General features: G+C 37.4%; 3 protein-coding genes across 4 annotated transcripts; 1 reads left to right on the plus strand and 2 right to left on the minus strand.

Moving 5' to 3' along the window:
* Positions 1 to 1,391: 1,391 nt before the first annotated feature.
* alg10 (ALG10 alpha-1,2-mannosyltransferase) lies at positions 1,392 to 6,067 on the minus strand. Its single transcript, XM_036577349.1, has 3 exons — positions 5,693 to 6,067; positions 4,150 to 4,347; positions 1,392 to 2,904 (listed from the first exon to the last, which is right to left on the minus strand). Exons 1-3 carry the CDS (start codon positions 5,858 to 5,860, stop codon positions 1,846 to 1,848), a joined length of 1,425 nt encoding a protein of 474 aa, XP_036433242.1. The 5' UTR covers positions 5,861 to 6,067; the 3' UTR covers positions 1,392 to 1,845.
* Positions 6,068 to 6,198: 131 nt separating this feature from the next.
* Positions 6,199 to 9,221, plus strand: tprkb (Tp53rk binding protein). The gene is made up of 4 exons (XM_036577350.1): positions 6,199 to 6,478; positions 6,922 to 7,044; positions 7,182 to 7,358; positions 8,881 to 9,221. Exons 1-4 carry the CDS (start codon positions 6,338 to 6,340, stop codon positions 8,965 to 8,967), a joined length of 528 nt encoding a protein of 175 aa, XP_036433243.1. The 5' UTR covers positions 6,199 to 6,337; the 3' UTR covers positions 8,968 to 9,221.
* A 2,585-nt stretch (positions 9,222 to 11,806) lies between these two features.
* On the minus strand, positions 11,807 to 16,415 carry srr (serine racemase). 2 transcript variants are annotated; one of them, XM_036577352.1, is made up of 7 exons: positions 16,307 to 16,415; positions 15,584 to 15,784; positions 14,801 to 14,982; positions 14,575 to 14,705; positions 13,274 to 13,422; positions 12,993 to 13,082; positions 11,807 to 12,233 (listed from the first exon to the last, which is right to left on the minus strand). In XM_036577352.1, the coding sequence occupies exons 2-7, from the start codon at positions 15,759 to 15,761 to the stop codon at positions 11,992 to 11,994; spliced, it is 972 nt and encodes a 323-aa protein (XP_036433245.1). In that variant the 5' UTR covers positions 15,762 to 15,784; positions 16,307 to 16,415; the 3' UTR covers positions 11,807 to 11,991. The 2 variants fall into 2 exon arrangements, with proteins under 2 accessions (XP_036433245.1, XP_036433244.1); XM_036577351.1 differs by having other exon boundaries at positions 15,584 to 15,787.
* Between the last annotated feature and the right edge of the window lie 2 nt (positions 16,416 to 16,417).

Genomic DNA, 16,417 nt, shown 5'->3' on the forward strand with positions numbered 1-16,417 from the left:
TGCAGTAACTGAAAGTGCATTATGTGCTTTTTCAAGCTAAACAGTGAATTCCACACATTTTGTCTGTAGCATGTGTTACCAGTTACATTATAATCCAGCACAAAGGGGTACCTAAAGCAGGATATCTTAGTTGCTTAGGCCAAAAGACTCTAAACTCAAAAGACTCAAAAGGACTCTAACGATATCCCTCAGCTATTTTCCTTATTGGACACACTCTGGATTTAAGTAATCAAGCTAATCTGAAAAATACTGCTTTGCAAAATATCCCCCGGTTCTGAATGGAAGGAGCATCAAAACATAACAATGAATTATTTTTATTGCATCAATACAGCGGATTTACAACTGAACACTGACAACATAGAACAAGTATCTTTCGTAGACAAAAGCAATTCACACAAGGGAAAGAAAACATACAGGTAAAGAAGTCTGACTAATATGATTCATTTCTTATAAAAAAAAATGGCATGGACATGACAAGACAATTTTTTGGTCTTTTAAATGACAACACAGAACCAGTATAGTCTGAAGAATTAAACACATACTGTCGACTTGTCACACAGGAACATCAGAGGGATTGTAAACATCAATGCTTGTGCTTAGTCCACATTTGGAGATTCAACAAACTGCTAAAATCTGATTGGGGCACTTAAAAGGTAATTAGATATAAACACTGGGTACAGCATAACTTTAAACACCATATCTTATAAAAAAAAATCTTATTTTAACATTAATTTAAGTATGTAAGTGCCAAACTGACAGACATTAACCCATTCATGTCCATATATGAAATTTCACATTTCCTTTAGTCTATATATTCTCTGATTACAAACCTGAAGAAGTCTTTTAAAATCAGCAGGCAAACCATGTGACAAAAAAAATCAATTAAATACTTAATTAATTAATCTGTTTAATTGATTAGCTTTAATCAGTTAATGTATCAATTAAAATTGGTCTTTGACACATGGGACTACTGAAATAACGAAAACAACAGGAAAAAAAAGGGTGTTCGGGTTGACATCAGACAGGTGATACAACAGTGTTTTTCCCAAAACCCCAAGCCGTTTTGTTTGATGTCTGTAAACTTACACTGTGGTCTGAGGACGGCCTAATGTACAATGTAACGTAGACAGCTTTTTGTACATACATGATATGTACCTGCTGAAATGGCACGCAGAACCACCCCTACCCCCCCACTGAGCACATTCAACCAGTGCAGGTCAACAGCCGCATTTCTGGAACAATCTCATCTATTCCAGGTACAGTGAATGTGATGATATAGGACATCACATCTTTAAAACTTCAGTTATGCTCACATGTGGGAATACTAGTGATTTGTTTAATTAATCCTTAAGTGAACAACTTTTTTTTTCTTTTTTTAAACTGGTGGTTAGTACAGTCACTGGGGACTGTAACCACGGTAATTCTCACCAGCAACAGGAAAGCTGGAAACAATTCTTTGTGTAATGCCATAGAGAAACCACTTTTGATTCCCTTCAGAACCTTTACACGAATAGTGCTTTAAAAAGTAACTGTTGTTAATGAGATGTGTGAGTGTAAAGAACCTTGTTGAACTTTAAAGAACCCCCACATAATGTAAAGGTTCTAGGAACCCCTTTGAGGCAGTGTTTAAAAATTTCACTACTTTGACAATCAGAAAAAATTGTGACATTTTGTCTTATCCAATTTAGTTGTTGGACATGAACGGGCTAACAGCCCATTATACAGTGTCTATTTTGGTCTTTGCATGTTCTTTTGCTAACATGAATCTATGGTAGGAAGGTGCCAGGTGAGCAGTAAGTTTCCCTTTCTTCAGTAAAAAAGTGAACTGATTATATTGTTCAAATGTCACCACATGAATCTCTGCACTGCGGTGCTATCAGGCCAGTGAAATGTCTTGTAGATGAATATGTAGAGTGTAGCTGCATTGACCACTGTATAGAGACCAAATTCGAGCAGCAGTCTGTGAAGAGACGGTAGAGGGACATGTACACGGTACAGGAGATACGGAAGAATAAAATAGCGGAATTCTAGAAGTTTCTGAGGAACCGTAGCTGCCACTAGACACACGAAAAAAGCCAAGATCCAAAACAACGACTTGGACCTCAGTGTGTCTAGAAAGTTCCATGCTGCAAACAAATAGCCAGGAACTAGAAGGAAGCGAACCAGATGGTGTTTCTGGAAGATCCTTTTCCATACATAAAAAGGAAAATGCCTGTTATCTGCCAGCAAGTACTTGTGGACAAAAGTAAACTTCCAGACTAGTAGCAAAGACACAGCAGCCATGAGAAGAAACAATAAAGGGTGCTTTTTTAGAGATTGCATGAACCTGACAAGCCTGTGGTAGCAAAGTGAGAGAGGAAGGGAGAAGACCAATGTAAAGGAGAAGAAATAAAAAAGCTGAGGGAAGTTCAAACAAGCCTCATGACTAGTCCTGTCTCCGACCACAATGCCATTGTTCAAAACCACAAATGTGATGAAGCCAAACCCGACTATGCCATATGGCCACGTAGATAAAATCACTGTCTTTATGTTGGTTGGAGTTGTGAGATATTCCACTAAAAAACGTGCTACCCTTTTCACCCCACTAATCGCCAACGGTATCTGTGAAGGTGTTTTCTCGTCCCTCTTCTTCGACTGCTCCAACCTCCAAGCCTCGTCGAGTTTCTGAGCTACGATGCTGCCAGCACAGAATGCCACCCAGATGATGTTGGTCTGGCGAAAGAGGATGGCACAGATGCCCAGAAGAGCTGCCGCTTTGTGGCTCCCATAGAGACACATGAGGTAGGTGAAGAGGGTGAAGAAGGTGGAGCCGGCATCTGTGTAGTAGAGGAACGTGAAGAAGTACAACACTGGAAAGGTAGACAGGGTCAGGGCAGAGAGAACTCTTCGCCCAGCTGTGCGAGACTAGAAAAGAGAGAGGAAGAGCCTGAGGTGAGAACAAATAAGGCAAGAGCAGAATGAACTCAAATTTATACTGATAACTGTTACTGTTAATTTACTATAATGATATAAATGGAAGCCTGTTCCCATTTGCAAAGTAATAATGTGGGACAGCAATGTAAAAATGTTTGAAATTTGTGTTACACTTTTTGTTGAGATTATAAGAATTATTTTAACTGTTAGTATAGGGGGCTGGGCTGTTTGTGGTTTACCAATTTTGGGCTCAGTATCCACAATACCTTTAAGTATAAAGCAAAATTTACTTTAATTATTCACTTATTTTTTTGTCTACATATAAAGCTGCACTATGTAGTTTTTTGTTAAAATTAAAAGAAGCAGCATTACTGAATCAGTAGAAATAAATACGCTAAAATATGGTGTACATGCACTGTTGTGAGTCGCTCTGTATAGCCGGGAACAATTATTTAAAAGTCAGGCGTGTCACACCGGATTTCGCAAGTTTTTCAGGCCACATCATACGTCTTTCCATATTAAGGTCACGTACAAGCTTTAGTTCCTGCTCGATGTTTAGGTCTCAAACACAAAATCAACATTAAGCTCTTTGAATACTCTGTGAACACACCTGTAATCCTCAGATTCACCTGCTTGGGGAAGGGGTCTGAAGCACAACTGACATTAAAAAATGTTCTTTGGCATGGCTGAAAATTTAGTCACAGAAAAAACCCAAAGATTACACAGACCTACAAAGTGTAAAAATCTTATTTACTAATTATTTAATGGTAATGAAAATGAGAGGTAAGAGATTAAAAGCGGTGCTTGTTCCTTTCATGTGCCTGAACCGGTCAGTGCAGACACGTTTTACAGATTCTTGGGATTAGATCCCAACAACACCCAAGGTTTTTTCCATGGCAGGTTTGATATCACTTGAAAACGTGACATCCTGCTTAATATGCAAAGTACAGCATAGCACCAACCATTCCCTGTTGTCGACGATGTTAGATGTTCGCAGCACATACCGTAATCATTAGAGTAAGGTTTTTTGTTTTTTTTTTCTGGGTAAGCTGTTTTTGTTTCATCTTTGTTTTTTTGGGCCGGGTGTGTCCAGAATTTCGGTTTTGAGCAAGAACGTTCATTTCGGTGCATCTCTACTGGCTTTTCTTTATTTATAAAATAACCTACGTTCTACATGGTATTATGAAACATTACTGAGTAAATTCAAAAAGAAAAATATGAGCACTTAATTATCACCTTGTCTTTAAGGTGCAGCCTGCAGATAATGAGATAGAGAATGTAGAGGTTGCCGCAGTTGAAAAGGAGGTTGATAAAGCGCAGCATAGCAGTGGAGCACAGTATTGTCCCGGAGTAGTCGGCCAGCCACACTACCGGTTTAATCACTCCCACAGAGACCAGGTACAAACCAGGCAGAGTTGTGATCATAGGATCCCACTAAGAAAAGAAAATAATATACATTTTAACTTGATTTGCTTTAATGTCACACCAAAAACATTCACACTTAAGTAACACTTATTCATACACATCACACATACAAGAACATTGAAATGATGTTTGTCATCATTGGCTGACAAAGGCAGCAAAGCTTAGTATCACTTAGCTCGAGGGTGCCCCTTATCCTGATGTCCCACTTACTGTGCAGAACTATCCATAGTAAAGCTGTACGCTTATTTTGACAAGCCTTAATTGTAAGGGTGTATTTAAAAATTAATACAGTACTGAAATACAAAAGAAAGAATGTTCAAAATAGATGAATACATTAAAAAAATGATTTATACTTTTCAATTGTGTGTGTGTGACTGGAGCAAAGGGAGAGAGCAGAAGTAGCTCCTATCATGTATGTTATATAACTGCTTTTCAGCACCAAAGACACGTTCATAAAACAACAGATATTCAGTGCACTAATCAAATAAAAACCTTCAAGGGGAATTCCACTGATTTTTACCACTGCGTAAGTCAGTGGTTGAGATGTAAACAGTGAATCAGAGTGGGATGATGTGAATTTGTTTATTTGTACAGAAACTTACTAACTCAGATTTCTTTTACAGTGGTGGTGATAGGAACCAGGGGTCCCAATGTCTACAACGCCAATATAGCCAGTTTATTTACTATCCAAAACCCACACGTCTTCTGACTTTTTCATATGTAGTGTTAATAATGGTGGAAAAAATGGTCAATCTGAAAAAATAAGTTGTCTTTGAGGACTGTTTTGCCTTAGATCACCCTTCTTGTATCCTTCCACCATGAATGGATTAAAATAAACTGATTAAAATATGTTTTAAACCAAAAACTTTATCACAAAACTACTGTAAACAGTGTCTCAGACATCAGGCAATGTATTCATAACTATTTCATGTAACTTTCTGTGAGGGAGGTTTTAGAGGCATTAAACTCCCTCAGACGTCTGGTTCCCCTCACCACCATCACTGTGAGCATTTCTGATTCAGCTGATTTGGCAATTTTCTCTCAAACTAAGCATTTCACACCAAACCACTCTAAATGACTCTGATGACGTTAACCATGTAATTATGCAGAAATTTTGAAAAATCGGCAAAATTACCCTTTAATATCGTTGTCTTCATCTAAAGATTATCGTTCAAGAAGAAAAACCGGGGATGGAAATATCGATACTCCAGTATCAATCCGCCCAACCCCTAGTCCACTATTTCTCAACCATGGTCCTGGAAGCTCAGTTAAAGCAGGAAAAAACACCTAATCTGCAGGAAAGTGGGCCTCTAGGACCAGTGTTGAGAAACCCTGTCCTAATGCACATACGTACCTCGTTAAATTTGCCCTGGCAATATTTCTGCGCCTGTGGGATGTGGAAGATCTCGTCCATGTAGGGCTCCCTCTGCTCCCGACTCACAGCCGAGAACAGCAAACACGATACGAAGAAATTGACGCTGCACAGCGCCGTGAAGGCGTAGCACTCAAAACGATCCAGCATCGCTTCGCTCGGTCCAGACCGCTCTAGACTTTACAACAAACGACGCCTCCGCCTCACAAGGTGGTCTACTAACACTCTGACTCAAACCTGACCTTCCTAAACTCACGTTTCGGTGTAAAACGCTGCGTTTTATCTGTCTGCATACTGCAGCAGGCTAGCAGTGAGCAGAGCGACCATTACAACTTTCGGGGCGGAAACTTGAGTGTACGCTAAGACGTTCCGTCTGAAATTTACAGTTGATCGTCGTATGTGTATGTGTATTTAAATATAAATAAAATAAGAAGAATATGGCTGACATTACATTATCTGCATATTAATTAATACGCCATTTAACGTCAGTCAAATGCTTAAACTACGTAAAGCCACACACGGAACGTTAGCAAAACGACGGTGTCACAATATTATTGTCCCGATCCAATGTACTCGTGAAGTTAGCTGGAGTTAGTTAGCTAGGTGAGCTCGCGCTAAACACTCAGGATGCATTTAACTCAGGATCTGGAGCTTTTTCCAGAACACTCAGTAACTCAGCTGCTCTTCAGAGATGTCAAAAACTGTGCAGAGCTGAGAAAGATGGCAGTGGAGGGTCAAATAGCCGGCGCGCTGATTAACCCGAGCATGGTAAAGATTCACTCGCTGTTACAGTCGCTGGTTCATTTCTTCAGTCACTATTATAGTCACTGTTGAACAACTTCCAGCTCACTGTTAAAGTCACTATTAGACTGCTTTCAGTCACTATTACGTTTGGGGTGTATATTGCAGTTAATGTGTGAAACCAAACTGTAAACCAAAATGTAAACCTTACAGAAGTCACTTCACTTTCAACACATTTCAGGTCTGTTTTGCATCTCTCTCTCTCTCTTCTTTTCCTTTTTTGCCTCTCTCTCCCTTCCTTTTTATCTCCATCACACTCCGTTTATCTCCCTCTCTTTGTGTCCTTCCCTCTTTCTCTGTCTTTTTCTCTTTTGCTCTTACTTTTCTTTTTTTTCCCTCCTTCTCTCTCTCTCTCTCTCTCTCTCTCTCCCTCCCTCCCTCCCTCCCTCCCTCCCTCTCTCCCTCTCAAGGTATTGGATCCCTTCCAGGCTCTAGTCGCAGCAAATAAAGCAGTTCATTTGCAAAAGATAGGAAAAATGAAGACGAGGAGCTTATACTCAGAAATCATCTTCAGTCTTTCACCCACCAACAATGTAAGTAGTTTCTGTTATAAAATATGTACCGCTCATTATTGGCGAGAATATCTCAGAAATATGTTTGAGTTTATTGTGGCGGTGAAGTTTTAGTGTGTGGTGTAATTATTATGCTGTAAATGTTTTATGCCTCACAGATCTCTGAGGCTTTTAAACGGTTTGGAATCTCAGACGGTGATGATGCAGTCCTCGTCATCCTGGTTCATAACAGAGAGGACAATCTCAACAAGGATGACATTGTGTCTAAGGTGGACGGCCAGCAGATACCAGCTGATCAGATGTCCACCCTGTGTGACATTGCCAAGATAAAAAAGGTTTGTTCACTGATATAGTCTTTCACGGAAAACAATATAATATCATGACTTGAAGGTATGCATCATGAAATTCTGATGTTAAGCCAAAAAAAAAAAAAAATTACTAGGAAAATTCAAAGAATTAATAAAATAACTAGGTAATGCAATCATAATCATAAAGCAATCATAATGGTAAGTGTTGATTGTTAAAAAAATGCTTAGCATCGGACAGGTGCTTTTATTTGACCAGTAATGCTAATTTAATTGTACTGCGTTCCAAACCCTCTATGAGCGTATGTTACATTTTTCGATCATGCTAATCCAGATTTATTTTAGATGCAATTTCTATTTTATGTTCTATAAATTTGTATATTTATATAGACATCAGTAGAGGTGGGCAATATGACAAATTTAACCTTGCAGTACTTCACTATACACAATACATATCGCAATATTTCTGAGGTTTGATAAATGTGATCAGTGTGCACAGACACAAAGACCATTTAAAATATTAAAAAGTATGAATTATTTTGGAATTGGTTGTACAAAAAACACAATTTTAAGGTAAAACATCAAATATTGTGTTTTTTGCCCCATTTTGCATTTTAATACAGATCAAACACAATTTACTAATCACTGCTTTCTGTTTTAATTAGGATTTTACATACTGTCTCAACTTTTTCGGAATTGGGTTTGTAATTTGACCAAACAACTGTATTCACAGAAAAGCATACTGTAATGTAATTTATCAGGATAACAATAAGGTATTGTCATATTTCCCATCCCTACCTTCATATAATGCTAGTCATGTTCACAAATGTAGTAGATATTTCTCAGTGAATGTCACAAAATGTTCTACAACTAAATCAAGAAAAAATTGAAATACTAAATGGTAGAAAGTTGCTTTGTTAGAAACTAGGATCTTTAGCTTCGTATACCACACCTGAAGTACAAAATGTAGGTATAACCGTAGAGCTTTGTTTTATCCCACATGTAAATGCAGTCACTAAAGTAGATTATCATTTAAGAAATATTACTATACTTTGGCATTTTCTGTCTCAGGTCGATGCAGAGAAACTTGTTTGTGCAGAGTTGTTTACTGTAATGCAAAAGAGAGAGAGCTCATATATTTTGAAAGAGCTACCTGTATCCTTTTATGATAGAGATAAGTTCTACTAGTTTTTAAGGCTCTAAATAGTCTTAAAGTACCTGCATACCTCAGAACGTCTGTCTACTTATGCTTCAACATGTGATATTAGATCTGCAGATACTGGCCTTCTGCAAACACACGAAAAAAGGAGAGGCCTCTTTCTGTTATTATGCTTCTAAACTGTGGAACTCAATTCCTCTTTTATTAAGCAGTCAAGCTCGGTACACTATTTTAAGAAACATTTCAAAATGTATCTCTGTAATTTAGCTTTTGATTAAATTTGAAATTTGAAAAGTGCTTTATAAATAAATCTGAAATTATTGTTGTTACTGTTGTTGCTGTTGTTGTTGTTGTTGTTATCTGATTGTGAGTCCTTTGTTTTTGTCATTTCAGCTTTACAAAGTCACACCTCAAGAGGAGAAGTGTGGAAGTGTTTTGGACGCTGTTGTCTGCAGAATGGCCGCTAAGGACGTTGTATAGCTTAGCTAGCACCTACAGGACATAACACTTTTAAAAATAAAGGTGCCCAGAAGGAGTTCTCTGGAGCGGTGCCACATTTTGGTTATCTTTATGGAGCCAAAAATGATTCCTCTATGGCATCGCTGCAAACGGTCATTTTTGACACCTTTATTTGTAAGTTTAGAGCTTAATTTTACTTATACAAAAAACTGTTTATTTATGTTTGTGTTTAAACATTTGCCAAATTGTTTTTTAATAAATCTGATCAGAGTGAAGTTAATTGTAATTTTTTTTTTGCAATTCACAGCCCACAGAAAGATTTAACTGATCTAATTTTTTTTCCCTGTCTCATCTAAGGGGAGAGCTGATATATGGCAGCTACCAAGTGCTGAATATTTGTTAGAATGGAAGAGAGTTGTAAATGGAGTTTTGTCTCAATTCACTTTGGTTTAGATGCACACTTGCTGTGTTTAGTCTCCAAGTGACAGCATAAATCCTTTGGCTTCAAAGCTGACCATACCTCATCTGACCATACCTCATACAACACACAGCGGTAGTTGCTTATTTTTAGTTCTTAAGCATAGTGCTTGTTACTCACTGCTGCATTTTCTTCATTTTAGTTTATGCTTGGTTGTCTCAGTTTTCTCAGTTTGAGATACGGTGGCTGCTTTGCTTGGAGATGGCCCAGCTTTTAATCATAATCGATGATGGATGAATTCCATACAATTGAAAACGGAAGCATTTTACGTTAATGTGTTTAAAATATAAATTTAACTAGATAACATTTTGCCAGACCAATCAATGCGCTCAGTATAAATGTTCTATACATTTTTGCATTAAAAAAAAATAAAAACTTACAGCCATTGGCCCCCCAGTGGTACTGCCATGGCCAACTGGGGAAAAAAAAGAAAGAAAGACAGAAGGCAGCTGTCATTGCTGTTTCATAAGTCAGGGCCTCAGAAGGCAGCATTGCGATGAAGGTACCTGCAACTGACTCGTGTTTGAGATGCACTTTCGAAGGCAGGGATATCTCATGTCATTGCTATGACACAACATCTCACTGCTAGCTGTAGCATTAGCATCTTTTACCCAGAAAAAAAGTGTTTTAAGGAGGCTAGCACACTGAACTTTTTATAGCCAAAATAAAAAGTATTATATTTGTACACAAACCAGTCTGTTTCCTCCACTGTACTGATGTTTAAAGCTATTTTTACTTGAGCACATTGGTGCTGACACAAAGGATTATGGGACATTGAAGGCGTCGAAGGATACATTTACAGTGCCTTCTAAAAATGGCTGATTGAAGGAGCCTCAGCAGCAGCTGTTTACACAAATATTCAATTCGGACATGACTGGCTGCCTTCCGGCCTCAGTATTCTGTATGAGTAGACAAAGTTTATGTTTCAGACACAGTTATGACATGTACCTTTTTAAGCATTCTCTGTTACACAGCCCTCATTAGGTCCATTCATTCATAATGAGAGGAGATGTAGATATCCTGCTGACGTGATGGTTGCATCTGTAGATCTTCACAGCCAGCTCCCACACAAAAGTCAGAAAGTGTGAAGGGTATGAGGAACATCTGAGGAAAGCCATGTCCCAAAATATATCTGTGCTGTCCTGAAACCGCTGAAGAGCCCAAATCATACAAACTGAATTTCCCCGGCTTTTGTAAAATAAGAGATGCATGATGTAAACACTGGTAAAGCTTCAGAACATTCACAAATTTACTCCTGATTCAGTCCACATTATGCAAACTGATCTGCAAAAACAGTTGCTCTTTTTGTGATGTCACTACCATGAACGCATTTACATGTCTGCCTGTTTTGCCTGCAGCTGTTTAGTCCCATTCAGTTGGGGTTAAAAGGAGTGCTTTAACCCAGACTGCTTTTTTTGATCAAGGTGCAATTCAGGGCAGCCAATCAGAACAGAGGTTATTCGCATAGATCAGTCTTAAAGGGACAGTAACATAAACATACTGTTTAATTCTATGGGACAAAGAGAGGTTAGAAAAAATGTATTTTTTTTTTTGTTGTTTTTTTAATACGGCACTTTTTTTCAAAGTAAGCAGCCTGTTTTTTTAATCTCTCACCATGAAGGTTTTTAGTAATGTTTTTGTCAGTCTTGGTAGTTTATCAGTGTGATGGTCATTTCCCGCAAACATCCTCTATCTGTGTGGCCATGCAAACAGTAAATAAATGGGAAACAAGGAATGCCCTGACATTAATTCATGTTAAGGTTTACAAAACAGAAGTTACCCAGAAATATAACTTAAAATTAAGGCTATGGCAGAGAAGCAATCCAACTGGAATACACAATTTTAAAAAATGTTAATTAAAATGTACTTTTCACATGAATATGTAGTAATTAGATTTTAAATAACTTAATATATATACAGTTATATATGTGATCTGTGCATGACTGCATGAAGTGAGGGAGCGTTTTATCTCTTGGAGAATGCAGATGGCGTAAACTCCAGTTATAAATAATCATAAACTGGGAAAGTTAATAACTGTTAATAAACAACCACTGCACTGTACATCTTTATTAATTTCATTTATTTGACTTTAGTGTTTTCCACATCAGAACATTTTAGAAACACAACAGTTAGACATTGATTTAGTTCTACTGGTCATATAAGTTGGTTTTTATACCATAAATTTATACTTAAATTCATAAATACATCAAGTTCTATTCACAGAAAAAGAGAGTAAAACAGTAGAGCTGTAAACTGATCCCAAATCACTGATCTTTAGGTGATTCAATGCATCATGAGATTTCATATTTTCATGATTCCATTAAATTATATTGGTATAATGTGTACAATATGACTGGAGGGAATATTGACACAGTCAAGTAATACAGATGATGAAAACAATATACTATTTTATTGTAGAAGTTTACATTTGAAAATAGCCTGAGAATTTTATTTTGGCCAAAAACTGATCACAGAGCTCAATATAATTGTAATCCACTGTAATTAAGTCTAAAACTCGTTGTAGTTGAATTGCTATTACAAAAGCTTAATCTAAATTACTCTATAACTCAATCAGGGAAGTTGGTAAGCTCATCTTTTCCAATGTTCCCTCCACTCAGGACGACCACAACGTTTTTGCCAGTAATGTCAGGTATTCTGTCATTAACAATGGCAGCAAAAGCAGCAGATCCTGAGGGCTCTACAACCAGGCCGGCTCTATAGAGAGTGGACACAGCAGACTTGATTTCTTCATCACTCACCAACACTATCTTCTCCACATACTTTTGACACAAGGCATATGGCAGAGCACCTGAGAGACGTCGCACAGAAAACAGACAGCATGTCAGAGGGGTACTGACAGTGACAACACAAATGTTATTTGCACATTGATTAAAGTGATGGTTTGGTTAAAAATCTAATTTACACATTTTCCTCCCTCATCTCAAATGTAATTGATTAGCCAACAGATGTTTGCTGTTTGAAGTCTGCTTCTATAGTTTTGCACTGGAGCTACAGGGCTAATGTTGCTGACGAGTAATGTAAGTATATAGTCACCGGTTTAGCATTATGCAAACTGCATCCCTAAATCATCAAACACTTGCCTTAAACTGTGATCAAGTTGTTAAGGAATCTCAAAAAGTCTTGCTTATGTGCTTTCTGACCCTATATGATGTACTGTTATGTATAGAAATGGACAATAGTACGCAGCAATGCTAAAACGGAAATGGAAAAAAATTAAACATAAAATGTGGCCTGTGTGAAAGTTATGGCATATTTCATATTTTATGTTTATACTTTTGTATAAAAATGTTAAACGCAGCAAAATAAATAGAAACTGTGCACTAAAATCTGCAGAAAATGCCATATTTACTTTCACTGCAGAGGATGTGTTAACATCAAAACACTGATTTTACCAGGAGTGGTTGTATATGCCTATATTTGGAGAAATGGGAAAATGGTGTAAAATATTGCTATTTCATCTAAAACAGCTTACATTTCTTCAGCGAACTCACACAATATTGAACAGAAACCTAAAAGCATTCATGACTTGAGACGAAGAAATTTTTACCTGCAAACGGTGGCGCAAGACCCGAGGCAATGCTTTTGCTGTCCATGCTGACAGGCTTCTTCTCAATGAAGCTTTTGTACATGGTGCATGCTGTCAAGTGTGAAAGGGTTAATCAATGAATAAGGACTAATGCCACTCTTGCTCCATGAGTAAATCAATCTGAGTAATAAAATTATCCATCCATGTATCCAATTCAATCAACTTATGCTATATAATCATTTTTATCTATGATATTTGTTGATTCACATTATATTTCATGAGCGCTGTCATTAAGTCTTCACCTCCTTCTGGCTCCACTCCATAGATTCTTGTCCCTTCACATCCAGACAGTTTAATGGCAGCTGCCACTCCAGCAAGTAAGCCCCCTCCACCACAGCACACTACCACAACATCTGGATTAGGGACCACCTCCAGGATCTCAAAGCCAAGACTACAGTACCATACACGTGAAGGACATGCAATTAGAGATGGCACCCCACTTTTTCTGATAACGATACCGATGCTGATCTGTCAATACTGATATGATATTTGACATGATATCTCCTCTTTAAAACTACTAAGCTTCAAAATAAGCTATTTTTAATTGAAGCACTTCACTTGATGTACATCTAAAAGTAGATTATGATGCTTAACTACTCAAACACTCTATTACTCCACAGGAAGAAACACAGCAAACAACATGAGCACAGATTTATTTCTTAGTATTTTTTATTCAGTTGAAAAGTCTAGGTTTGGTACATGATTGGATCAGATTTTTTATTTTTTTTTGTCCGGTATTGAATCCAACATTTTCTGCTGATATCAGCCCAGTACAGATACTGGGTATCGGGTGGATGACTTGGTGTTATAGGCTAATATGTTTTGGTGTTGCAATAGCCAGTTTACTAGTACTGGTACAAAAGTTTAGAACTAATGTCTTCAGTATTATTAAAGCATTTCGCTTAATATACATGTATAAAATGGTTCTAACGTGTTCCACACAGTCATTTTCAGTTAATCAGTAGGAAGCTATGAAGCTTGGAAGCTGTAACAATTTTAGACTTTTTAGATATGTTTGGAATGATGAACAGAGCTGTAAACAGAGCTTCTGAAATGGCTGAGAAAGATTTACAATGTCATTGAAAATGTTATAATAAAATTAACATCCAGAATGCCTCATATTTCAAGAGTCACCAGTTCTCAAGACAAACAAAAACAATTACTGTATATTACACGTCATCTAAAAGTTCTGTTCCTAAAATACTTGAAATATTTAACAAAACATCTAAAAATACATTTTAAAAAATCCATTTTGGTGTCTAGTTTACATTGTTTCAGTGAGTGCATGAGTTATTATTGTATATATATATATATATATATATATATATATATATATATATATATATATATATATATATGATTAAGGATTTGAACAGTACTCTACTTTTGAATACCATAAGATTGTCTAGATCAGACACATCTGATTCAATCTCTTCAGCTCGGTATCGAGTTTAATCTGGATTTTCTAACTTTTGTGTTTGATTTTGCAAATCTTGGTGATCAATATTTTATATTAAGATGATAATAATGAGTCATTATGTACCTGGCGTGTCCTGCTATGAGATCTGGGTCATTGTAGGAATGCAAAAAAGTCATGTTGTCCTCTTGAACGCATCGATTAACTACATCCATAAGACACGGTGTTGGCACTCGCTCAACCTCAATGCCAAAACGCTGTTGGTATACCATGAATTCAAATGAGTTTTGAGTAAGTTGCACTGCAAGCATTATAAAAGAATTTGATTCCTGGAGGCGTTACAAGGTCTTACTTGTATTAGAAGAGATCTGGACATGGGGGCTGTTTCAGGCATCACAACTTTGCCTTTTGTCCTGTAGTGTTTAGAGGCATATGCAAAGGACTTCCCATAATTCCCAGCAGACATTGTGACAAAATGACCACCTTTGGATTGCTTAGCAAACTGATTTGCAACACCCCTGATTTTAAATGACCCTGTTGGTGAAAAAGTGGAAAAAAACAGATAACATGAAAAAGAATAACAATAATGCTGCATTTAAATTATGTTTTGTCAATTTGCTTATGCTTTGTCCAAATCGTGTACATGTTGCAAATACAGTCTTGGTAGAGGAATTTGGCCTCAATCATATGACTCAGTGGCTTTATATCATAAAATAGGATCAAACAGCAGCTACACAATATTGGTAAGTGAACAGATCCTACAGTATATTAAGAACACTCAGATACAACAAGGTTAAACATTGGCTCACTTATTTTGACCAAAACTATTCAGGTTTGTCATATCCCATGAATCCCTTGACTCATTAAAGGAATAAACTAAATTATTAACCTCTTCAACTCCTTCAAAATGTGGGTGTCATATAAGAGCTGTAACTGTCTTCTTTCCAGTCAAATAGATGGGTAATGTAATTTTAAACCCTTATAATAGAAGAAGCTGAACTCACAATTTTTTTTTTTCTACTGAAAGTCGACCCATTTTTCCACAAATCTGGGCTATAAACTATAAACAGATGGCGTCTCTTCAGTGATCTGCTCTGTAAAAATTGTGTAAACATGTACATTCAAATAAACCAACCAGTCCTCTGCATGTTCTCCAGCTTTAGATGAATGTTACAGGACAAGTGGGATGGCAGCGTGGTCTGGCACCAGGGGATCATGGGGGTGCTGATCACTCCCAAAGGGCTGGAAGTGACTGTGTCCCGAGCTTCTTGAAGCATCCGGAGAGTAATGCTGTCTGCTGTCAGGTCCTCCATAGCTAGAGCTGTGAGTTTGAGGCCTGCTGCATTTCAATAACAGTATACCTGTTATGCACCATATGTTAAATCTAGTCGTCTGTCTATTTGACTATTGTATACTGATGAAGTAGATCACTTGCTTAAAGTATTTTTGACAAGTTAAAAACCATGCAGTCTAATTTAATACCAGTAGTACCAAGTGCAAACTTAATCCCAACGCTTTATTACATTGCTGTCTTGGTGTTACGTGTGTCCAGGCCAAATACTAAACTCACTCAGCTCTATATTTCTGCAGATTTTGAAAGGTGAATGGTAGAGATGACACAATAACTGCGTTCAAAACCACGTACTGCTATACTACACATACTACACTACTGAATGGACTTCTACTGATGGTGTACTATTTTTGACATGCTACTTACTGAGTAAGTACGCGGTTTTGGACGCAGCCAGTGAATGCAGTTCATACAATCCAGCATGAATGTATGTTAGTCACTTCGGTCTAAGTCTATTCAAACAACAACCGTTTGTTAAAACATCATGCCATGCAAAACAAAACTTACCGTAATGTATTTCAGGATATTAAGCGCGCATATTTTAAACTTTGAACCAAACTTGCTCGGCGTAGCGCTGCGGTGTGATATTGAGTCGTGGGAAAAGCTACTCGGAACTAT

The sequence above is a fragment of the Colossoma macropomum genome, unplaced genomic scaffold (assembly GCF_904425465.1).
Source record: "Colossoma macropomum unplaced genomic scaffold, Colossoma_macropomum, whole genome shotgun sequence".
Lineage (NCBI taxonomy): Eukaryota > Metazoa > Chordata > Actinopteri > Characiformes > Serrasalmidae > Colossoma > Colossoma macropomum.